Source organism: Plecotus auritus (genome assembly GCF_963455305.1).
Source record: "Plecotus auritus genome assembly, chromosome: 1".
In the NCBI taxonomy this organism is placed as follows: Eukaryota; Metazoa; Chordata; class Mammalia; order Chiroptera; family Vespertilionidae; genus Plecotus; species Plecotus auritus.
In genome coordinates this window covers 52541151-52566460 of record NC_137770.1, presented here as the reverse complement: position 1 = coordinate 52566460, position 25310 = coordinate 52541151, and the positions used below count along the sequence as shown (strand labels likewise).

At 45.2% G+C, this 25310-nt stretch overlaps 2 protein-coding genes across 11 annotated transcripts in view; one reads left to right on the top strand and one right to left on the bottom strand.

Annotated features, from left to right (window-relative positions):
• TLN2 (talin 2) overlaps window positions 1–25310 on the top strand; it is a 425239-nt gene that overhangs the window by 384556 nt on the left and 15373 nt on the right. For all 10 annotated transcript variants that reach the window (XM_080659814.1, XM_080659812.1, XM_080659811.1 and 7 more), the window contains 3 exons: window positions 3632–3739; window positions 18486–18591; window positions 19487–19611. In XM_080659814.1, coding sequence (XP_080515940.1) covers window positions 3632–3739; window positions 18486–18591; window positions 19487–19611 — 339 coding nt within the window. The remainder of the gene's footprint in view (window positions 1–3631; window positions 3740–18485; window positions 18592–19486; window positions 19612–25310) is intronic.
• LOC308253904 (large ribosomal subunit protein P1-like) lies at window positions 4960–5304 on the bottom strand (the record flags this gene model as incomplete). The annotated part of the gene is made up of 1 exon (XM_080679668.1): window positions 4960–5304. One exon carries the CDS (start codon window positions 5302–5304, stop codon window positions 4960–4962), a length of 345 nt encoding a protein of 114 aa, XP_080535794.1.

The window sequence follows — 25310 nt, the reverse complement described above, 5'->3', positions numbered from 1 at the left end:
AGGCGTGTGCGCTTCAGCCTGAGGGAAAAAGATGCTAAGTTAGTTCTGCGTGTGAAGAGATGGAGTCACCCTGCTGACTTAGCTGCGCTCACTTCTGCCTTAACAGATGAGAGTATAGTGCAGGTCATTCTGACAGCAGGAAATGGGGACAGTGTCCTTTTGTTCCAGGCCCTCCAAATGAAAGCCTGCCTGTACCCTTTCCTGCCTCCGTAGGTCATTCATTCTGTGCTAGGAGGGGTGCTGCCGTAATCGGGGGAGGAAGTCGATTAGAGGAACAGAGCAGAACGTTGGGGAACTGCCTTTTTGCTCTCTATGCCAGGCATTTTGGAGAAACTCTTCTGGTTCTCAGATAGAAAACTAGGGCAGCTGCCCTGAGCCAGTGCTTTGTAAGGGAGCTGGGGAGACCTGAGCTTTATGACCGTCAGTTTATTTTTTTCTATTAAGAAAGTGAGCCATAAGAGAGAGCTCTCTATCCCCTACATCCGTTGAGCACCAGCCTTGCCCCAGGGACTCTGACATCTGCTCAGTGATTGATTGGTAACCCCCTGCAATGGTGAGCAGGGGGTGGACCACAGAAGTTGAAAACTTGCTATTGCAGCTACTGCAGCATGGGGCATGAGGGCAGCGGGTACAGGGTCCACCTGATGGTTCCTCAGAAGAGGTAGGATGAGTTGGAGGTGTTGTGCAAGGGCCTCGTGTGGGAGACAATTTACTGTTTCCTGGGCATGATGGAGGGTGGGGGCAGTGGGTGGCAAAGTCGTAGCGTCACATTCATGAGGGACCTCGTGTTCTGGACCAGGGAGTTTAGACTCTCTTCTGAGGCCATGAGTATTGGTCATTTTGATGTGCTTAATGGAATCGGCCTTCCAGAAAATGATGACTCCAAAAGGGGTTCCAGTCTCAATCAGAGAATAGTACTTGCCTCGCAAGGTGTGGCCCCAGTGCCACCCAGGTGTGCATGCAGGGCACCTCGCAGTTTTGGAAGGGTTGTCATATATATTCTTATTTGGCCCCAGATGGGAAGGGCAAGGGGAATTTTCCTAATTTGATGGATGATGAAATAGGCTTAGAGGGATTGAGTGGCATGACCGAGGTCACACAGCTACTTACTCTCAGAGCCGGGACTGAAACCAGGTCTCTGAGCTCGCAGCCAGTCTGTCTCTGCTGCTGTGGCCTCCCAGCCACCACGCTCACTCAGGGTCACTGTGGTTGAGCAGCGACAGGCACTTGGTCTCCATTACAGGCACGAAATGAAAAGGGGACGTTTGGGGGGAAATGATCAAGCTGTAAATGGCAAGCAGCTCTTACTTTCAGTCTCTTTCTTCATACACATTCCTCTGTTTGCAGGAGGGGAGGTTACGTTTTAAAAACTCATTGGCCCAGCCTCAGCTCCTCCCTGGATCGGGCCATCCTGACTTTTCAGGACAAAAACAACAGCCAGGCTTGCTGACAAGCGTCACTGCTGAGCCCTGAGGCTCCTGCTGGGGTAGGATTTATTTAGCAGGCTGACACTTACATTTCCTCTGGTCTCCTGTATTTCCACCCCTTTGCAGAAAGGAAGTGAGGTGCATGCAATAGGGAATATATAGCATACCAGGGATGTTGAATGGTGGATGGAGAAGGAACCCTTGTGCCAAGCAGCAGGCCAGGTTGCCGTGTGAGGCTGTGCAGGGAATCCAGGGCAGATATGAAAATGCAGTAGGTTATATACTGGCCCATTTTATCAGGAAGGAAGGATTACACTAATTCCTTAGGTGGAGACTTCCCTACATCCTAAATTAATTCTAGTGTCTGCTGCTTTCTGATCTTACTTCCATGTGCACAGGTTTACATTATATACTATTTTATATCTACTGTTAACAATTAACATTAGATGGTTGTTTCTATGTTGCTATGAGCCATTGTAACTGATGCTTTTAATGACCACAAAATACTCTGTTAATGAATACCATCTTTACCCTATCATCGGATATTTAGGTTGTCTGCATTTTTTTTTTTTTATCATAAACTTTACTGCAAGGAACATCTTTGGGCATATCTGTTTTTTCTATGTTTTGGATTATTTCCTTAGGCAAGACTCCCAGAAGTTAGAATTTAGTGGGTAAAATGATAGGACTTTTTAATTACTGCTGGCTTGCTCTCCCAAAATGCCCTGCCAAGTTACAGAGCCGGCAGCAGTGGACAAGAGCACCTCAGCCTTAGCTCCCACACGGCCCTGAATGAAGGCCTTGCACATCAGCCCCTGGAGGTGACACTAGGCAGCATCGCTGTCTGCGTCTTCCCCAAGTGTGTCTCACCAGAGCGGACATGGGGCTCTGTCCTCACACCTGGAGACACGGGAACGAGGATGACACAGTGTAGTGGCAGTGAAGAACTTGGCTCTTAACGTGGTTAAGCTGTAGTTATGGGCATGGCATGGCTCCTGCCTCCGAGGCCAGTTTGTCCTCAGATGAGTAAAACTGGACTCGTGAATGACAGATGCTGGCCACTGAATTATCCCTACTTCTCTCAGGGGGGTGGGGGCAGGGTGGCAGGTATGGGGAGAGCCCACAGGTGTCCCACAAACACCCCCCCCCATCCTAGGAAGGGGAGCTTGACTGGAAGAAATGTGGAGTCCGGTTACTATACCCCGTCCGTTTTGACCTGTTACCCAAGTGTGTGATGCCTGTGTGTCCTGATTTGTGATTTATTTACAGTTTTCTATGTATTCTTGTATGCCCTCACAAGTCGGGAAAGAACTTGAGAGGGCATACAAGAATACACAGAAAGGAAGAAAGGTCGTTAAATGGGTAGGCTTGCTGGATTTAGCAAATTAAAAATAAGGTGCCCCCTACCTACATTACACTTTTGTCATTATTTATCTGAAATTCACATTCAGCGGGGCATTCTGTAGCTGATCGAACAACCCCGTGAGGGGGTGTGCCGTCTGAAATGATATATTGTGAATGACTCGCCTCGGCAGGTCACGAGGGCACGGGAAAAGCGCCAAGTGCTGCATTCACCATACGTCCTGCTCGGCTTATCTGGGCCTGTGTAATACGAGGCACCCGAGGGTTCTGGGGAGCTCGCTGCCTGAAGGTTCCCAGGAGCCAGGGGCCTGGTTGGGCGATGCACTGTGACCCCGGCGTGGTCAGGTCACAGCGAGAGGGCCTGGCCGCGATTAGCTTGTGAACAGGGCGGGTCGGCAGGACTTCTCACAGCTCTGAAGAGACGCAGCTGACCCTGGGGCCGCACATCTCCTGTGTAAGCCCTAATCATGTATCCTTCCTGAACTTCTCAGTGTCTGGGAGTTTCTAACATTTCATAAAAGGTGGGGTGCGGGAGGGGGAGAAAGGGAAAAGGAGATAAGAGGGACCAGATTCACTTGCTTTTGTCTGGCTCCAGGGCACTAAAAATGTCAAGACACAGACTTGGAAGGAGCCTGCTGTGGAGATTGGGGGCAGGGGATGGTGGAGGAACACCCCACTATCCAGGGGGTCAGGGCAGGTTTCTCAGAGGTCACCGACATGAGGCAGCAGGAATTCCAGAATCCAGGATCCAGGCTATATGACACTGCCGGGCCGGAGACCCCACCTGGTCCTCCGGCTGGCTCTTCCTGTTTTAAGATGTCAACGCTCCTTTCTCTCTCCAGCAAGCATCTTTCCACCCTGATGTCAGCGAGGACGTGCGTGCCAGAGCCTTGCGGTACGGGACGGAGTGCACCCTCAGCTACCTGGACCTTCTGGAGCACGTCCTGGTGGTGAGTGGGGGCGTGGGCCTGGGCTGGAGAAGAGTTCATTCGGCGCAGACCATCCTTTCCTTGGTCAAACCCCTCTGAGGGCATTGTTCAGGCTCTGAGTGTGAGGCTGCGGCTGCACTGAGGTTCAGGTGCAGGCTGGGGAAGCGGCAGGGAGAGTCCAGAAGGGCCTGGCTCTCCTGTTGCACCAAAGAGGCAAAACTAACATGGAAGGGGGGGTGGGCGGAGTGAGGGACAGAGCAGGTGGGGACAAGTGTCAGGAGGTCCTCTTTGGAAGACCCAGTCTGTCCCACGAGGACACAGAAGGCTCCTGAAAGAGCCACACCAGCCTCCACAACAAGTTAGGAAAAACATCACCAGTGCTGCGGGTGACCTACTAGCCTCTCACAATTTCCTCTAGTCCTTGACGAATGGCTTAGATCACGTTGACAATGACACTTCCTTTCCTCTGGTGACCTTCCGCCTGCCTGGGGCACCTGCGTAGATCCTGGTTAAAAGGCTGAAATGAAGACTGGCAAGGGTGTGGTGGCTGTGGCTGTGGCTGTGGCTGTGGCTGGTAGATGGCCCACACGGCAGCCTCAGGCTTGCACCAACTCCCAGTTCCTAGGGTGGCTTGCCCCTTCCCCCAACCCCAGACCCTAAGGGCCGGACCAGAAAGTGTATCGGGTGCATGTCTATGCCTGCCTCCCCCAGGAGCACGTTTAGAACGAGGGAGGTCAGGGAAGGCCAGGGCCTTTCCAGGCAGTGTGCTCCGCCTCCTCAGAGGGAAGGGAAGTCCTACGTGACAGATTACCGCCTTGGTCCTGACCAGAGGACCCCAGACTGATTGAGATTACATTCCTGGAGAAGGTTGAAACTGCAATTAAATCCATATTAAGTCTTGCTTTGGTGTCATGGCTTTAGCACAGGGACTCCATTTGGGCCTGTTTGGGGTTTTCTCTGACACAGTCCCTCCCTTTTGATCAGACCCTCAGCTTGCCTTGGAGATGTGATCAAATGGAAGGCAGGAGCACCACACTCAGCTCCAGCTCTGCAGTTCTGGAGTGACAGGGACTCCAGCTCAGAGTCCCTGTGTGATAGCCACAGGTGTGATAGTCACAGGTCATGATGATTTTGCTTAATCCCTATGACATTCACAGGTCACATCTTCAGGTTCACTCCCCCCACCCCGCCACCCTCCTGCCCCAGAGGTCAGCTTTTGTTGAAAGTGTTACAAAAGAGGTTTAGTCACAAAGACCAAAGCCCATGTCATCATCAGACTCCTCAGATTCTTCTTTCTTTGCCTCCATTTTCTTCTTCTGAGCTGGGGCAGCAGCGGTGGAGGGGGCAGGACCTCCGGCTGGTACAGCACCAGCTGCAGGGGTAGGTCCACCAGCCCCTGTATTGCAGATGAGACACCCAATGTTGACACTGGCCAGAGCCTTTGCAAACAAGCCTTGCCAGAAAGGTTCACCATTTACACCAGCTGCTGTAATGAGGGCATTGATCTTATCCTTCATCACCGTCACTTCATTGTCGTGCAGGATAAGGGCCGAGTAGATGCAGGCGAGCTCTGAGACAGAGGCCATGGTGAGGGAGAATGCTGGGCAAGCGCTGCCGGGAGTGGTGCTAGTCACAGGATGAAGAGGGCCTCACCCCAACGCCGTGGCCTTAGCTTCCTCGGAAGAACTGAGCACCTTATTGGCAGCTGGGAAAAAACCAGGTTCATTCTCTTTAGACTGTCCTTCTCTTCGTTCCTTCCCTGACAATCCAATCTTACGTAGATCATTTGCTTGGTGGTTAGTGGCTGCAAACATGTGTTTAGAGCTTTTGAGAGAACACAATGTGCCAGAGAAGTTATGATGATAAACATAAAAAGGGTAATTTCTAGTATTTGGAATGTACTTTGGAGCCATAGTCCCCAAGACCCAAACCAGTCAAAATCAAATAGTGAAATTCGAAATACCTTGTTGAGGGAGTCACCTTTTTAAGCCACATGGCTTGCTCCGTGGTCTTACATAACTGAGTTTCAGTTTCGCTAGAAGCGTTAATCCAGGTGCATGCTGGCCACAGCACAGACACCTCCTTGCTCAGCTAAAGGATAATCTAGGGCTCTTCTGTTGTTAAGAGCAACTTCGGACAGAGACTGAAAGGTTTTTTGTTGGGCAACTGTTGCTTTAGCAGTGGATTCTGCAATGTTTTCAGAGCAAAGGAGTGGATCCTGGTTATAGCCTTATTTTTATTTATTTCAAACTAGGGAAGTAGGGACTTGCCAAAGGAAGTGAATTCTGAATCATGGTAGGTCCTTTCTAACTCGACAGTGTAAACTCGGGTGATTTGACCCAGGACTGTGTCTGTGCGGATTTGTGAACAGTTGGATAACCTAAGAGGCATGGCCTGTTATGCACCAGCCATTGAGGAGAATGATAACCACTGAGGACAGAGTCCTGCCAGGCATTGGCCTCTTCCACTGTGCACTGTTCATGGCCAGATTGGAGTTTTGATAACAAGTCCCAAGTCTGACAGGTAAACCCCCCACCGTGGCAATGGTCTGGGAGATGGGGATGATGGGTGGCATCATCTTTCCAGGCCAAGGCTGGAGCAAAGGAAAGAGACAAGAAGAAAGGGTTTCACATTTGGTTACAGTGTGCAGTCTTGATCCCGTGCCTTGGGTGGAAGCAGTCTTCACTGATGTCAGCTGTTTCTCTTCCTCGTCAAAGTGAGTTGTAGGTGTGCAGTGTCTGTGCAATGTCAGGTGGAGTCTTCCTTAGCTGTGACCCATAGCTCGGGGCCTTCTACTGCTCAGCAGCGTCAGTGGGCGGGAGTATGTACCTGGTAAGGTCCGTTCATTGGGGCTCGAGGGCTCCTCTGATGATGTGTCTAGAATCCCCAGTCACCAGGCTCTAGGCTGTGACCAACAGGATTCTTTTAAATGGGATCTGGGGTGGCATCTATTGATGATAAGCTGGAGCATTAGAAACTTAACGGCAGCTGGTCCTACTAGCATGAGACAGCAAGGGATCAACAGAAGGTTGAAAACCACTAGGCATCGGTCTGCTGGTGACTATCTTGTGTGGAGTGAGATTATGGTTCCCAAAGGAGGTACTGTGAACACTCAGCAAGACCCAAGGCAATACGGTAGGCTAGGGGAGTCCAGGAGCTTCAGCAAGTTTAGAGATTTTAAATTTGAGGGTCCTATTCTTTCTACCTTGCCTGGCGACCAAGGGGGATGAAGACAGTGATAACTCTGAGAACCTTGCAAATCTTTCCATCAAGGCTCACATGATTTGCCCAAGGATGTGATCATTGGAAATTGTGGAAGGTACACCCTAAGGGGGAAACACATTTTTCTAACAGCTTCTTTGCCACTGTGAGGGCATCGGCAGTAACCAGGCAAGCCTAGAAATCCACGAAGCTGTTGCTTAGTTGTGGGTCTAGGAAATCCCTGGCTTAGCTTAATTCCTTTTGGAGACAGCTGCGTTCCTTCAGCACTGAGATCACGACCTGGGTAATGAACACTGTCCAAAGATCATTGAAATGCTTCCTTAGAGACTTTGTGTCCTTGTCAGTGAACTGTTGCAGCAAATCAATGGAATCTTCCATGGACACCTCTTTGGTAACTGAGCTCAGCAAGAGGTTATCTACACGTTGTAAAAAGGCCAATTTCCCTGGGGCCTGGAGGATGTTTAAATCTCGGTGAAATACTTAGGAGAACTAAGAGGGGCCTCTGTACCTTTGAGGCATGACTGCCCAGGTACACGGTCACTTACTCCGTGTAAAGGCAAGTAGATATTGGCTGTGGGGTCCTCAGGGATGCCGAAGAGGGCTGAACAGGGGTCTGCGGCAGTGAGCCGCCGAGTCTGGAGGAACTTGACGACAACAGTGTTCGGGGTTAGAACTGGGAACCGAGAAATCTGTATGTTATTAAGAGCTCTCAGGTCCCTCAAATCCTGGACAAATCACCATCCTGTTCTCAACATAGAGAACAGTTAGCCCCTGGCAATTAGGTCTTCTATGGGTGTGAGGCCTTGTATGGCCTCAGGCTTCAGTGGATATTGAGATAATTTAGGGAGAGATTTAGTTATGTCTACCTGAGTCTCTATAGGTTCTGCACTCTTTATTCTTCCAATGTCAATTTTAAAGCTAGTCCTTAGCCCAGTCGATGTAGCTCAGTGGTTGAGCGTTGATCCAGGAACCAAGAGGTCACCAGTTCATTTCCGGGTCAAGGCACATGCCTAGGTTGTGGGCTTGATCCCCTGTGGGAGGCATGCAGGAGCCAGCCAATTAATGATCTTTCTCTCTCATCAATGTTTCTATCTTTCTATCCCTCTCCCTTCCTCTCTCTCTCAAAAAATCAATAAAAACATTTTTTTTTTAAAAAAAAAAAGGGCAGTCCTTAGATTTTCAGGCACTTCAATTAACTTAGGGGACCTCTGTTGGAATTCTTCCTCTTCTATGTCAAGAAGAGACACTAAGGAACATAAAAGACTAGGTTCGGGCTGGTCAGGAAATTCTAAAGGGAGGTTTCTATTGGAAACAACACGTTAGCCCTTTTAATTTAGAAAGGAGGTCTCCCCCTACTGATTGGTGCTGGGTTACAGAGCAAAGAAAGGAATGTTTTTCAGTGAAAGGTCCCAGAGTCATTTGTACTCGTTGAGGTAAAATTCTCTCTAAACTTTCTTAGATGTCCCCACTATGGAAACTTCCTTTTTACTCTGAGAATTTTGTTGTCCAGTGAGGGTGGAGTTTAAAGGAGAAGGCATAGCTCAAGTAATTTTAGTTTCTTTCCCTTTGGCTGTCCTGGGAAAGTAGAGTAAGTCCTCACTTAATGTTGTCAATAGGCTCTTGGAAACTTAACTTTAAGCAAAGGGATTTAAAATGAAACCAGTTGTACTAAGTGATATAAACAAGAGTTGAGTTCCTACAATATTTCTGATTCCAGAAACATCATCACATTTCTAAATAAAGACCCAAAACACTTCTAATATTAAACATTGAAAGAAATGTGAGCTATACATACATTTAAGAAAGGTTAATAAAAACAGATAATTCTTTATCAACTTGTTTATTCCAGTTCAGGGTCACAGATGCCTAGAGCCTATCCCAGCAGCTCGGGGTGCAAGGCGGGAACCAACCCCAGACAAGACGCCCTTCCATTGTAGGGTCACTCACCCCCACCCACACTCAGACTGGGACAGTGTAGATACCACAATTCACCTAACGTGCACATCTCTGGGATGTGGGAGAAAACCGGAGCACCCGGAGAAACCCACGCAGACATAGGAAGAACGTGCAAACTCCACACAGATAGAGTCCTTGGCTGGGAATTGATTTTTTTTATCAAGGTTATAACAAAATGACATTATTTGAGGACCTGCTGTATTGTTACTAGCTTACCGGAGAATGCCAGAGAGCCCCGTTAACTGTGGGAGGGCCCATATGGGGGAATCCTTGGGGATTGATATGGGAGCATTTGAGTTAATGTTGAAAAGTTTGCATAAGGCCTTTGAGGACAATCTCTTTTCCAGTGTTCCAATTTGTTACAATTGAGACATTGATTTCTTGGCCAGTGTTTGATCATGGGCCCCTAAAGGAGTGCAGTTCGAGAGGCCAAGGTGTTATTTTGGTTCTCTGGCCTTAGAGCTGTTGGAGCCGTAAAGCTAATAGCTCCATGATTTTCATTTCCCTTTTGCTCCGGGGTCCTTTCAAAATGCTCAGTTAGACCTGTGTCCTCCCATCCCATTTTCTGCCTTTTATGGATCCATAATCTCAGTGGATAAGCCATTTACAAGGAGGGCAGCTAGAGCAGGTTGGGTGACCCTGTTTATCATATGGAACCTGGAACGCCACAGAAGAGGGCTTCCAAGCAGCTTTAAAGTCTGCCACAGACTCAGCTCTCTTTGGTCCGCATGTTTGAATAACAGACCACTCAGTATGGGCAGGGATACTTAGGAATGGCTTGTGAAAGTTCTTTCTGGTCAAAGATTTTGAATATCATCCTCAGGGGTTGCCACTTTGCTTCCTACATCCATTTTTTGGGCTTCACCAGGTCCTACCAATATGTACAGAAACGGATAAAGATCTGGTAGTTTTTTAAGAATTTAGAATTATTGGTGTCTATGACCCTGGGCCACCAGATCTATTATTATTCAATAGATTCATTTTCTGTTATGAATTCCTCCTTCCAGAGAAGCAGGATTCTTAAATCTTCTGTTGCAAATCTGGGTGGTGGATGTGTCTGTTAAAAACCTGCCACATAAGTTTCTTTTCATCTTTCTATGCAATTATTGCCATCGCAACCTGTAATTATGATAGAAATTTAAATGTCCTGTTTCTCCATGGCTGGGTTGAGGTTTAGGGTGTGAAGGTAATTGGTGCTAAAATGAAATCATTACTAGGAAGAAAAGCTAAAGGACATCAAAACTTGTATGAAACTTACAAAAAATCATCTCATCTTTTGCAAGGATGTTGTTGCCTCTTGATGACACGTGATGATGGTTCTTACTTCCAAGGAAACATGACTAAAATGTCATCGTGCACGTATTCGCTCATGTATTCATTTTTGTCTGTTTAAAAAATTAGACAAACTCTTTGGGGTTATTTTTCTAATAAAAATATAGGAAGAAAACAGCCTCCATTGCCAGGGAATTACCACAAACATAGGAAATTACAGGTTGCTTACAATTGTAGAGGCCCTGTGACAATGTTCCTGTCACCTAAACAGTGGATATTGGTAGTTTTCTTGGAGCTGCTGCTAAAACTGAGTTTTCATTTCACATTATTAGCCCCCTAACTCCTTCTCCAAACAGACTTCAAAGAAATACAGGCAGCCCTGACCGGTTTGGCTCAGTAGATAGAGCATCGGCCTGCAGACTCAAGGGTCCCAGGTTCGATACCAATCAAGGGCATGTACCTTGGTTGCAGGCAAATCCCCAGTGGGGAGTGTGCAGGAGGCAGCTGATCGATGTTTCTCTCTCATTGATGTTTCTTATTCTCTATCCCTCTCCCTTCCTCTCTGTAAAAAATCAATAAAATATATTAAAAAAAGAAAAAGAAATACAGGCAAAGATGAGGCTGAGAGCAAGGGAGGTTGTTCCTCACGGAGAGGCCCTCGAGCCACAGCACTGCTGGGGCCAGTGCTGATGGAGACTGACAGGAAATGAGGAAAGTGGAGATGCACAAGCAGGGGAACCAGTGTCTATTTCTTTTCTTTTTTTTAATTTAATAAATCTTGTTCAGATTATTACAATTGTTCCTCTTTTTCCCCCCATAGCTCCCCTCCACCCGGTTCCCACCCCACCCTCTGCCCTTACCTCCCCCACACTGTCCTCATCCTTAGGTGTACGATTTTTGCCCATTCTCTTCCCACACCCCTTCTCCCCTGATTCTATTATATTCACCAGTTTATTCTGTTCATCACATTTTTAATTCACTTGATTTTTAGGTTCACTTGTTGATAGATATGTATTTGTTGTTCATAATTTTTATCTTTACCTTTTTCTTCTTCTTCCTATTCTTAAAGAATACCTTTCAGCATTTCATATAATAATGGTTTGGTGGTGATGAACTCCTTTAGCTTTCTCTTATCTGTGAAGCTCTTTATCTGACCTTCAATTCTGAATGATAGCTTTGCTGGGTAGAGTAATCTTGGTTGTAGGTTCTTGTTATTCATCACTTTGAATATTTCTTGCCACTCCCATCTGGCCTGCATAGTTTCTTTTGAGAAATCAGCTGACAGTCGTATGGGTGCTCCCTTGTAGGTAATTAACTGTTTTTCTCTTGCTGCTTTTAATATTCTCTCTTTGACTTTTGCTCTTAGCATTTTAATTATGATGTATCTTGGTGTGGTCCTCTTTGGATTCCTTTTGTTTGGGGTTCTCTGTGCTTCCTGGACTTGTAAGTCTATTTCTTTCACCAGGTGGGAGAAGTTTTCGCTCATTATTTCTTCAAATAGGTTTTCAGTATTTTGCTCTCTCTCATCTTCTGGCACCCCCATAATTTGGATGTTGGTACACTTGAAGTTGTCCCAAAGGGTTCTTACACTATCTTCATATTTTTGGGTTCTTTTTGCTTTTTGCTTTTTCGGTTGAGTGTTTTTTGCTTCTTTGTATTTCAAATCTTTGACTTGATTCTTGCAATCCTCTAGTCTGCTGTTAGATCTCTGTATATTATTTTTTATTTCAGTCAATGTATGCTTAATTTCTAGTTGGTCCTTTTTCATATCCTCGAGGGTCTCGCTAAATTTATCGGCCTTTTCTAGAAAATTCTTGAGTAACCTTATAACTGTGGTTTTGAATGCTATATGCAGTTGTTTGCTTTCCTCCATTTCTTTCATTTGTGATCTGTTTCCTTGTCTCCACATTTTGGCTGCTTCCCTGAGTTGATAGAGTGGCTTTGTGTGCTAGATGTCCTATAAGGCCCAGTAGCTCAGCCTCCCCAGTTACCTGAGGTGGACACTCTTGGTGCACCCCTTTGTGGGCTGTGTGCACAGTCTTGTTGTAGTTAAGCCTTGATTGTTGTTGGTATCACTGGGAGGAATTGACCTCCAAGCCAATTGGCTGTGAGGATCAGCTGTGTCTACGCTGGGAGAACTTCTATGCTGGAGACCCCCTTATGAGACAAGACTTGCAAAAGCCTCTGTGCTCAGCTTGGATGGGGCAGAGTCTCAGGGTGGAGCAGACAGCATTGGTTTCCCTTCAGCCCTGCCCTAATAGGCCCCTGTGTCTCAGTGTCCTGTGGTAATCGCTGCAAGCACCTCTGAGAGAAAGCTGCCCTCAAGTTCTGCCTGCTGCCAGACAATCCAGTTTCTTCCCGAATGAGTCTGGGTCCCCAGAGTCTCACCCGGAACTGGAGTTCAATGCAGTTGGGAGCTTTTGTCTCCCTCCACCTTGAGAAAGCCAGCCGCGCACTCAGTTGCCAGCCCTCTCCATGCCCGCGTCTCAGTACCTCTGCCTCCTGCTGCTCCTCTGAGTCTCAGTGTGCTTTTCTCTTTCCTTCTAGTTGTAGAATTTCCACTCAGCCAGCCTTCCTGTGGTTCTGGATGATGTCCGTTTTGTCTTTTAGTTGTAGTTTTGAAATCGTTGTGCAAGGCAGCAGTTTAGGTGTTTACCTATGCCGCCATCTTGGTTTCTCTCCTGCTCCCCAGGAACCATAGCAAGGTCGAGTCCACCAGTGTCTATTTCTGAGGGAACTTTGAGGGACAGAACCAGGATAGGAAAGCCAAATTGGCCAGTTTAGAGACGACATCATATTTTTGTTGAAATTATCTTTAAGGTAGAAGAAAAAAATACTAAGATTATATTAGCTGTTTAAGGGTGGTGAATAAAAAGGCAATTAAAAACTAGAGATTTACACACCGAGAGACACCACCATCCTGCCCTCTTCGTTCTCGTCTGTATGGGGAGACCACGTATAATGAGATGATCACAGTATCGCCATTCTGAGAAGAAAGTCTACCTACATCAGAACTCTGACAACCCTCCCCAGTCACTTGAAAATTCGAATTCTGTTTTAATTGATCAAAGAACATTACTAAGGTTCCTGAAGCTGAAGAAAGAACAGGTAGTTGTCTAATTTTTACAAAGGGAAAAAAGGAAAGTAGAAGTTAAGGTTCGGGGAAAGTATCCAGCAATTTACAGAAATAAATTGATGTCACTTTTCAGGTGGTACCAGGAGGTTCCGGATCTTCCTTAGTGGGCTGCCTTTCCTAAATTTGGTCACATAAATATGTTGGGACATTATGCTGCTTTAGCCTTGTTCAGTTCAAATATCCTGGCGTCAAGGATTCCTAACTTTGTTTGCCTGGTTTGTATATTTTAGTTTTACTATAGAAAAGGTTTAAAAAATGCAGAAAGTCAGATCAACAGCCATGTGTCCACCATCTGTAATTAACTAATTTTGTTAATGTTTGTTTCATTTGGTTCAGAACTTTATTTTCTAAAGAAATCTATAAATAATAATGAATTTTATAGGCCTTATCAATCCCATTCTCCACCCTTCTCCCCCCGTGAATATCGAGGTGCAAGTAACTTTCATGATTTTAACTTTTTTCACCTTTTGTGGATCTTGGGCCCCCTTGAATTGAAAACCCATTTTCTGCCTCCCCTACCCTTATCAAAGAAACATAAGCACATACACACACAAAAGGGCCCTTAAGCTGTTGAAAGGGTTCTCAGACCCAAACACCCAGCTGGGTCCTTTTGGAATTGAGGCTCCAAATTGAAAACCCCTCCTTGGGGAATCCTTTTCTTTGGAGAATCCTGTTAGCAATCAACAATAATAGGGGCAGCACCATCTCCTTGCTGCTCTGGGAGCTGCTTTATGAAGCAGTAGGCATGCCCATTTGAGCAGTGTCACATATAAAGTTTGTACTGCGGGTTTATAGGCAGCCACTTGGCCTCTGCAGCAATCACAGTTCAATATTGCTGCAAACCCACAATATGAGATCCTTGACAGGGTTAAAATTACCCTTGCTTCCAGTAGCAGAACTTTAATTTGGTTCTGTCCGTTGCCTGCTATTAGAAATCATATTGATTTAATAGCAGAATAAAAATAGAACTCATTCCCTCCTGCCTTATCTCAGTAGGGTACTTTATCATATGACTGTTTCTTAGGGAGCCATGGTGTACACAGAAGCAGTTCTGTTTCTCTATCAAGGCTCTTTTAAAGACAGAAGTTATTCACCACTCCACTTAGGTGATGTCAATCTCCCCACCACACCCTTAATTTTTTCCAGCTTTATTGAGGCATAATTAATATGCAATGAACATGTTTAAAGTGTACAATTTTAGTATCAACATATAAATACACCTGTGAAAGCACCAAAACTATCAAAATAATTAAGAGATCCATCACTACTAAAAATTTCCAGGCAACTACTGATCTGCTTTTGTTATTATAAATTTGTTTGCATTTTCTAGACTTTTTAATAAATAGAATCATATAGCATGTACTCCTCTTTGGCCTCTTTCACTCAGCATCAGTATTTTACTTTCCATCCATATTGTGTGTATCAATAAATTGTTGCCTTTTATTGACAAACTAGAGGCCCGATGCACGAAGATTGTGCAGAAATGGGCCTTCCTTATCCTGGCTGCCGGCACCACCTTCGCTCCGGCCGGAGCTGCCTTTCCACTCCGGCCCGGAGCCGCCTTTCCGCCTTCCCACGCTGCCCAGATGCCCTGAGCGGCCAGGGGTGGTGCGGAATGCCTGCGTCATTGCCATGGCGACGATGCAAGTATCCCGCCCCCAGCCACTCGGCGCCTGCATATGCAAATTAACCCACCATCTTTGTTGGGTTAATTTGCATACTCCTGATTGGCTGGTGGGCGTCGCGAAGGTACGGTCAATTTGCATCTTACTCTTTTATTAGTATAGATATTATTCCATCATATGGATGTGCCAGAATTTATTTATAAACATGTTGATTGGCATTTGGGTTGTATCTAGGTTTTAATTATTACAAATAAAGCTGCTAAGAACATTCTATATTGTTAAAGAACAAAAGTTCAATGAAGTAAATTTGAAGATCTAATCGGCTTTATTGAACAGTTCATGAATGGAGCAGCATCCCACCTAGCAAACAGAAGGGAGCTCCAAACAGTTGTTCAGAACTAAAGGCTCTTTTATAGGCACACACTGGACAGGACAAGAAAGTTTCTGGTTCTATTTATTTGGGTCCTCTCTCTTTGTTTTTTGATGAGTCTGGCTAAAGGTTCATCCATCTTATTTATCTTTTCAAAGAATCAGCTCTTGGTTTCATTGATTTTTTGTAATATATTTTATTGGTATTTTACAGAGAGGAAGGGAGAGGGATAGAGAGCTAGAAACATCGATGAGAGAGAAACATCGATCAGCTGCCTCCTGCACACCCCCTACTGGGGATGTGCCCGCAACCAAGGTACATGCCCTTGACCGGAATTGAACCCGGGACCCTTCAGTCCGCAGGCCGACGCTCTATCCACTGAGCCAAACCGGTTTCGGCCCATTGATTTTTTATATTGTTTTTTTAATCTCTGTCATTTATTTCTGTTCTTATCTTTATTATTTCCTTCCTTCTACTTACTCTGGGCTTTTCTTGTTGTTCTCTTTCTAATTTTTTAAATTATAGGATTAGATAGTTTATTTTATTAATAATTTTTCTTGCTTTTGGAGGTAGACCTGTAGTGCTATGAACTTCCCTCTCAAGACTGCTTTCACAGTATCTCATAGATTTTTGGTTGTTATGTGTTCATTTTCATTTTTTTTCCAAGAAGCTTTTGATTTCTTTCTTGATCTCATTGGTAACCCACTCATTGTTTAATAACATGCTATTTAGCCTCCATGTGTTTGAATGTTTTTGAGTGTTTTTACTGTAGTTGATTTCTAATTTCATGCCACTGTGATCCAAGAAGATACTTGATACGATTTTAGTCTTCTTGAACTTGTGAAGACTTGTTTTGTGTCCTAACTTGTGGTCTGTCTTTGAAAATGACCCATGTGCACTTGAGAAGAAGGTATATTCTGCAGCTTTGGGGTGAAATGTTCCATAAGAGTCAATTAAATACATCTGATCTTAGATATATTTTTATAGGCGCTTAGATTCACTGTTTCCTTGTTGATTTTTTGTCTGAAAGATCTATCCAGTGAAGTCAGTGGGGTATTAAAGTCCCCTACTATTACTGTATTGCTGTCAATCTCTCCCTTAAAGTCCTCTAGAAACTTTTTTATATATTTAGGTGATCCTATATTGGGTGCATATATGTTTACCAGGTTATATCCTCTGGTTGAATCAATCTCTTCAGTATTATGTAGTGACCTTTATTGTCTCTTGTGATGGCCTTCATTTTGAAGTCTATTTTGTCAGATATAAGTATTGCTACCCCAGCTTTTTTTCATTCCCCTTTGCATGAAAATTTTTTGCCATCCCTTCACTCTCATCCCGTGTGAATCTTTTGTTCTAAATTATATATTAAATTATATATCTCTATATAGTCTTATCACAACTCTATAACGAAAGAACTGTTATGATCACTTAATTGGTAAATAAAGTTTAGAGAGAGGATAAGTAATTGGACCAAGGTTGCAGAGGCACGTTGACTCTGGAACCTACATGGCTGTGTTAGAAAGCAAAAAGCACTTAACCCTTCTCTCAACCTCCCATGGTTCTAGTGTTGTTTCAGAACTGGTCTAGGAAGCCACCACATTAGGAATTATTCCAGCAGTGTGTTGGTGTCTTTTTCACTCCTCCATTTATTTGTTCATTTCTTCACAAGTCTGTACTGTGTTCTTAATTTCTTCATAGTGATATGTGTCAACCCTAGGGTGAGAGAATGAGGTTAACAGTAGCAAATATAAAATTTGAAAGATTATAAGAGGAAGGAGGGTGGGAATAGAGGCATGTGAGGTGTTGTTCTAAAGTCTTTGACAAATCAGGTTGAGTATGTAAGCAATGTCTTCTAGGTGCTGGTATGTTTGAGCTGGTCAAAATACAACCACATTAACTCCCCAGCACCAGATTTTTATCATGGTTCTCTTATGGTATGAAAGGGTTTGGCTAGGGTCCAAAAGGCATTTTTTCCAGACTCCTGAGAATCAGTATGATACCTGGCTGGGTAAAAGAGGGAATGGGACCCCAAGAAGGGAATTAACATTCAGTGAACTGTGGGGTCTCATTGTGCAATGTACTGCCCATGTGTTACTGCATTTGAACTTTATGGCAGCCCTGAGGGGCAGCATTACCTCAGTGTTACAGGTAAGAAAATGTGTTCTGAGGGGTTTAGTAATCCACCCAGTGTCGCAAACCAGTAGCAGGCAAAGCCAGGTTCAAACACAGGCCTATCCAACCCCCACGCCCACACCTCGTCCCCTGCTCAGAGGCTCCGAATTGTCTAGAGAGACAGCAGTTGTGCTTTTCGCCAGCATGTCTAAACATTTCTGAACCTGAAGATTACCACTGCACGCAGGAAGAGATGCAGAAAATAATGTTGGAAGAGGAATTTTGAAATTAGGAAGGAACAAGATGATGTAAGTCAGAATGTAAATCCCGGTGGAGGTCAGTGAGGAGCTCTCCTCCCATTTCTTAGTTCTCAGCTTGAAAGAATTGGGGAAGAATTCAGCTGGGATGCCTTTTAAGTTGGATTGGGGTTGGAGTTTCAATATCTTTTTATAATACCGTGGGGGGGGGGGGCGGGGGACGGAGGAACAACACAAAAAAGCAAAACATTTTTGAAACCTGTGAACTAGTTCAGAAGAGGGAAAGTCTTCGTGACTTCCCAGCGAGGCTTGCAGTGAAAACGCTGGAAATGGACTGTTCCTTTGGAACAACCCTCCTGATCAGTTGGTTGCTATGGCTCTCTTGCTGATTTTGTCCCCAAGATCCCACCTGAGTCATCCATTTCTCTTTCTGGTTCCACATTGGCTGTTTTATCACAAGTACCAGCTGCCCTCCGGCTTTTGTGTCCACTCAGAGTGTGCTTAGGTAGCACTGGGTAATTTTCAGGTGCATATATTTATCTTATGTACAAATAAAAGTACAGATGTAAGACAATGATGGTATCAATAAAAGGCAATTAAGGATTTTTGTCTCCCATATAATCTTAAGGAAGTATATCAGAAGGGACTTTAGAGAAACCCCTGGCTCCCAACTTTTCATTCTCCCCAAGATTCTGAAGTCACTTGGTGGCAAAGTTACAACCTAAACAGGATGTCCAGCTGTGTCCACCAGTGAGGGTGCTTCCTGTCACAATGGTTGCCGTCCTCCTCATGCACTTGGCTTGTTCTTCACCCACAGGTTCTTCAGAAGCCAACCCCGGAACTCAAGCACCAGCTGGCTGCTCTCTCCAAGCGAGTCGCTGGCGCCGTGACTGAGCTCATTCAGGCAGCAGAAGCCATGAAAGGTAGGTGGCATCCTCTCGTGTCCTTTCTGGGGCACCACTCCGTGGCAGAGCTAGTACAGCGAACTGAGCAGAGAAAACACACAGCCACACAGGCCCATGCAGTCAGAAGGAATATAGGGAAGTACTTTTCCTTAAAAAATCAAATGGAAACAGAGTTAGATCTAAAAAGTAATATCCTCCTGAAGCAAATCTTTTCTCCAGTCTTTACATTAAGGACTTCTACTTCAGTGGCATATCCATCTAGAACTGCCCACTTCTCTTTTAAGGGTCTGGCCACACCCTAAAGACTCCATCAAAAAAAAGGGGGGGGGGTTTCTGGCCACTTATTTTCATTCATCAGAATGTTTATTCTTATTTAAATAATACCCTTCATTTAGAAAACAGTGCAGTTTGGGTACTTTGTTGGCACACCCCTTCACGGCTCCATAGAAGCAATCAACTCACCGGGGAAAGGTTTTCTCTCCAGTTTCCCTTTGTTTGATTTGAGGTGAGTGGCCATTCATCAGAGTGCCCAGGAGAAGAGCGGAGTAAATCTCTTTGTGCTCAACATAGTCTCGAGTCTCCTGAGGATGCCTGCTTACAGTCATGGCCTTCATTTAGAAGTCAGAGTCATGTTCATGCTGGCTGTGCCCATGAGATCTTGATTTTGAAACTGTCATTAATGAGACTGCCCCTGTGGAAGGGCTGTACCCGCAACGGGTGAGAAAAGCAGGATCGGGCAGGCATCCCTCTGCACCCATCTGATCTCTGAGAGCTCGAGGGTGCTTTCCTTAGGACAGTGCAGCTGGTAGGCTCCAGAAACTTCTCTGCATGAAAATCCAGATATTGTTTGTAATTTAGCCAATGCCCTGAGGTCTGCAGCTACCATGAATGACCCTCTTTGGACTGATTTTAGGAACAGAGTGGGTGGATCCAGAAGACCCAACCGTCATTGCAGAAACAGAATTACTGGGGGCTGCAGCATCCATTGAGGCTGCTGCTAAGAAGTTAGAGCAACTGAAGCCAAGAGCAAAGCCAAAAGTGAGTGTCCATGTGTGGCTGCTTGTCTGATGCCAGTAGGTCTCCAGGTGGATGGCTGTGCCATGAAGCTGGGCGTGCTGCAGGGAGCTTGTCTTGTTCCAAGTGGTTAGCCTAGCAAGCTGCACACCTGCTCTGCCTGCCCAGCATCTTTTAACAGGGTACGGAAAAAAACCAGTGGGTGAGTCGTTCAGGTTAACCAGCCAGAAAAATACCTTCGGGTATCCAGAGGAGGAATCGGGCATTTACAATCTTGATTTAGTTCCTTTATATATAAAGCAGTTGTTGGATTCTTATTACTGAGTGAGATTGTCACCCTCCAATTTTCTGGTTGCTGTGCCTTTCACACTGAGTCTCTCCTTTTCTTAAAATTAAAAGGGGGCCATGTGTGAATCTCAAAAGTGCACCCAATAATCGCCGTTTTCAGTATATGCTGGAGACTGTGATCGGATGGTGCGTTTTCTCCAGCTATATTTGTCGTCCAGATAAATGTTTAGAAATTAAGATCATTAGTTTATGTTAAGAGAAACAGCGATTAAAGGAAAGAAAGGCTTTAAGTTTGGGCGGTAGGGAGGACAATTATTAAGTAAAAAGGATGATGAGCTAGTGCTGTCCAGGGACAGAGCCCAACCCTGTTAAGAAGCTGTAACCTCCCACCAGCCCCCACCCCCCGTGGCTATCTTCACTGAGAAGATAGTAGAACCAGAGGAGGCCTATTTTTTGGGGGGGGTGGGGGGGGGGCGGTCTATTCAACCAAGTCCTTTCTGGTACCTGTAACCTCACCTCCCTTCCAAGGACCCAAATACATTAGGAAATAAAATCTAATTCTTCCCCTCAAAAAAAGTTGGATCCCTCAGTTTAGTTATGCCTAAAAGTCTACATTTTTCATAAGAGCAAAAGATGGAGTCTGGGCACTGGAATACACCAAATCGCTCAAAAGCAGTGCCTGGATCAGTGCTGTGTATAAAATACACATGAGCATAGAGTGACTCCACTAAGCTGGGGAACATTCTTAAAACCATGGAATTCTTAGACCTGATCTCCTAATAGTGACTCTAGACTTGGTAAAGGCATTTAAGAAAATCTCTCGTTAAGATATAGTGTAAGAGTTTTGGCGTCTGGTGTGGGGGTTAATAAGGGTTCTCTTCACTGGCCTCTGACCTGAGGGTCTTGGATTGTCTGAGATTGAGTTTTTTGTAACAAACTTGAGAGCTAAGCGTGGGCTCCTATACAAGCCACTCCATTTTCTGGTTATCTCGTTGTTTCTGCTTTGTCAATCAAGCTAATCATGAATGAAAAATGGACTTTCAGCTTAAGAAGCAAGCAGCAACCATCGACTGATATTTAGAGGCTTCATGCTTAATTTGTCTTTCCTTTTTCTTTTTCTTTTTTTTTTTTTCTTTTTTTTTTTTAAATATATTTTATTGACTTTTTACAGAGAGTAAGATAGAGGGATAGAGAGTTAGAATCATCAATGAGAGAGAAACATCGATCAGCTGCCTCCTGCACAACCCCTACTGGGGATGTGCCCGCAACCAAGGTACATGCCCTTGACCGGAATCGAACCTGGGACCCTTCAGTCCACAGGCCAATGCTCTATCCACTGAGCCAACCCGGTTAGGGCTTTCCTTTTTCTTACGTGATTTATTGCAGTGGCTTCTCTTGGGAGAGCTTTTGTCTGTTGGTGCTGAAGCCCTGTCAGCTGACACTCATTCTCCCTGAGGATGAGCCTAGTGCGGCTTTAACATTAACGTCACCATATTCCAAGAGCTCCCGTTCCATCCATCCCACTCCCTCTGTCCTTTGCCGGGTCCTTCTGAGTTCTTGTCTGACTCTGAACTTGGGTTTCCCTTGCCGGCCATTTATTTACCTGATGACCCTTGATCTGAAAAACAAAGTTATTAAGAGTTCCTGCAATATAGGATCATTATAACAAATTAGATCATTTAGAACACAGTGCCCAACATACAATAAGACTTAGTAAGCAGTAACTTATCACCATCACTGAAACTAGGTTCTGGGACTTGTATCTACTACTTCCTAGGAAAATGCTTGAAATACAAATTATTCCATAGAACCATGAGCTGATGGCCTTAGCAAAAAGAACAAGAAAAAGGAAAGCAAACAAAGAGCTCACATTGACTGGGTGCCAGGCATGTGCCAGGCAGTCTTCTAGGTACTGAACATGGATTAACTCACCTGGTCCTGGCAACAAGTCCACAAGGCAGCACGGTTACCATCCCTGCTCCCCAGACAGACTCAGAGGCAGGTTACCTGGCCAGCATCAGAGGGCCGTGGCTGTGCTGGGAGAGGGTGTGTGGGCTCTGGGTGGCAGTTCTAGGCCATACCAGCCCTCTGGGCCTACCCAGTGTCAGAGGGGCTGGTGCAGGCCCACAGGGGAGGTTTTTGGTTTGCCCATACCCTTTGAGCCATTAATGCCACCTCTGGGAATCTGTCCTAAGGCGGAAATCCAGAGAGAAGGAACGTTCTGTGTGAGAGAGGGTTGTTCTTTTTGTCCTGGTTTGTAGCATTGGGAGGGTAGATGTGCCCTGAATGTCTCCTTGAAGGAAACGTATGCGGCTATGAAGCTATTAAAAATATGGTTGATAAGATGGTAGCATAAGGAAGATGCTAATGGCATTATGTAAAGTAAATAAAGAAAAGAAACGGAATACAGAATATATGCTCATTATGGTTACAGCTCTGTAAAAATCACTTGCATGTGAAAGAGACAGGTGGGGAATGTACAAGAGCGGTGGAATTGGGGTGATGGGAGCATCTATGTTTTAAAAATAAGAGCACTTGAATTAGTGACGGCTAATGAAGTGGGCAAGCGGGCCCTTCCCAGGAATCCTTTGGTTAAGGTTGGAGGTAACCTAACTGTTGATTTGAGTCCCTACATTTCATTATGGGGCAGCCTACTTTAGGCCGCTCCCAGCGTCCTATGAGGAAGGGTGCTTGGAGCTTCTGGAGTGCTTTAGAATGACCTGAGTGTCCTCTGCCCATGACCAGAGCTCCCACCACATGGCTCATATTCTCTACAAAACTGTTTGGAAAAAACCATGGCTTTTGTGAGAATACCCTTCTATTTACTAGAATCATTCAGTAAAGCCAATTAGATCATTAAAAAGCACACACAGCTTTAGTGTCTGTCTAGAAGTGCTGTCTGCTTTGTGGTAATATCCACATGAAATAAAAATATCTTTCTTGCATTTATAAAGGGACTTATTTCCCCAGTTAAAAAAAAGAAAATCCCACTCTGACAGCCAAATCAACCCGTCTTTTGAGATTGATTACTTTTCTCCATCCCCTCTCATAGTCTGAAAAACAAAGCTTAGGATACTGTGAGTCAGCAGTTGCTGGGACATCCCTGACCCTTTACCTCCACACCCAGCACCCGGGCCCTGGGCAGGGAGTAAGCACGCTTTCCTTCCCTGACTGGGCAGCGTTTACACTGCCGTGAGGAATAGTCTCAGGGACGGGCAATGTTTTTGTTTAAATTGTTTTGCTCACCACATTCTCAGGTTTCCTGTGTTAAAACGAGAATCCTCTGTGCTTTATGAAGATGATTCCTGGTTTATTCCCACTTCAGGCCCTTTAAAATGTAAGCATCTCTTTTTGCCTGGAATTTCCCAGACATGAATCAGGAACACATTTGCACTGTTGAATCCACCATTTGCTTGGGAAGACGGTATAAAGGCAAAATGAGAATGTCGGGAGCTCTGGTGCATGTGCCTCCGATACCCTAATGGCGCCGATTCCACCCTTGCAGACAGACTGTGCTCCACAGAAGGTGAAGGCGCTGCGGGGACCACCCTGCAGCCGTAGCCACAGTACTCTGCCTTGTCTCGAGCTCAGTCAGACCTGGATGCCTTTTCTGCAGGCCTCTGTGTGATATGTTTGATATATTAGGTTGTTATTTAATCCAACTATATATCAAACATATTCCTACAGTGTCTTGCTCTGTCTCCGGGGGTTCCTAATACAGTGTATGAGGCAACAGGAAAGAATGTGTTAAAATCACACGTAGTCTCATTCCATTCCATTATGTTATATTTCATTTCTTCTTGTAGCATTGGAAACCTGTATCAGTATTGCTAGATTATTTTTTATTGGAGAAACAAATCATAACTATTGATGTTTCCTAAGAGCTTGAGTTGTCATGGGCAGCTTAGTTTTGTGCGGTGATGAGTCCTCAAGGGGCTCGCTCATTGGAAAAACGGAAGGTTCCACCCTGTGTTTGTGACATGAAATAAAGGTCAGGATTGTAACCTCCAAGCACCTCTAGGCTTATATTTCATTTTAGTTCATTTTTAACCCGATCTTCACTTTAGAAATTAGTAATTTTCATTATCAAGGTTTCAGCAAAAATGCAAGCACAAATGAACTCTCTGGAGCTCTTTCCTTTCCACCCGCAGTATATATAAAGCAAATCGGCCAGGCCAGCTGTCTGGATGGTGAGTCACTGGGCTTTGTGCAAACCTTGGTGACGACTAACTGCATCTGATAAGGATAATGTGGTGTGGACTACACTCTGTCTGTTGAATTTCCTGTTATAGGTTGACTTGTCAGTAGAAATTGATAATATTTAGACTAAGCTGGCAATCAGAAAGTAATTCCATAGCCTAATTGGGTGCAACAGGAAGTTCAGGATTATGAAATATTTTTTCTGGCACATAACCCCCTTCTGTGGTTGACTTTGACCTCCTCCTCGCAGAGGAGCCTGTGAAGTATGTGCGAGTGCATGCTGATCTCTCAACAAAAGGCTGTGAGCACCGCTTCCTGGAAAGAGAACTATCGTGCTAATAGCTCAGCTTCGGGGAGGAGAAAAGACGTGTTCCTTTAAAGAGCACTCGGGTGTATGTCTGTGTGCAACACGCTCACAGGTGGAGAGTCGGGGTGAGCAGTGGGGCAGGAAGGCTCCTTGGGTCATGTCTAGGAGCCATCTCCACGCGGCTTGTGGTGAAGGTGTAGTGACAGCAGCAGAGAAGTGATGACCCAGGGAAGGACGTGCAGTGTTGGGGTCCTGGCTTCGGGAGTTAAAATGTAGAGCCCACCCCTGGAGTCCTTTCCCACCGAGAAGTGACCCATGAGTGGGTGTCAGCAGGAGCTCTTTCAGGCAGTTTTCAAGGTCCTGCCCAAGTCAATGCCAACTTCACCCTGCCTGCCAGGGGGCATCGTTTAGGGTTTTGAGTGCAGTTTAAGCTGTTTAACCAGGGAAAAGAGATAGCAAGTTATAATGAATAAAGACAAAGACCATTTTAATAGGACCTTAAGATAAAGCCCATTTGTTACCATTGATGCAATTTTCTTGTTTCTTTTGGTAATTTTGCTATTGACCAGCATGCTATACTGATTAATTGGGTGAGTAGGAAAGGCAACCAGATGATCAGAGAGGAAAACAGGAGCAGATACGATCATTTCTATATGGCTGAACTGTGGGCTCTGTGCTTATCTGCCACTGATTGGTTCAGGCCAGGAGATGGATAGGGTGTGAAAAGCAATGGTGTGCGGGAACTCAGCCAGCACAGGTTCCCAGGTGACTCCCCACCAGTAGAACCATAAGTCCTTGTCAGACCCTCCTCAGATACACAGAGGATTCATATCAAGGGGCTCACGATGTAACAAATGTATCTGATTAATCTTTGAAAGAATTGTTACCTTTTCTTTATCCATGCTTCCTATTTAGACATTCAAGTGCC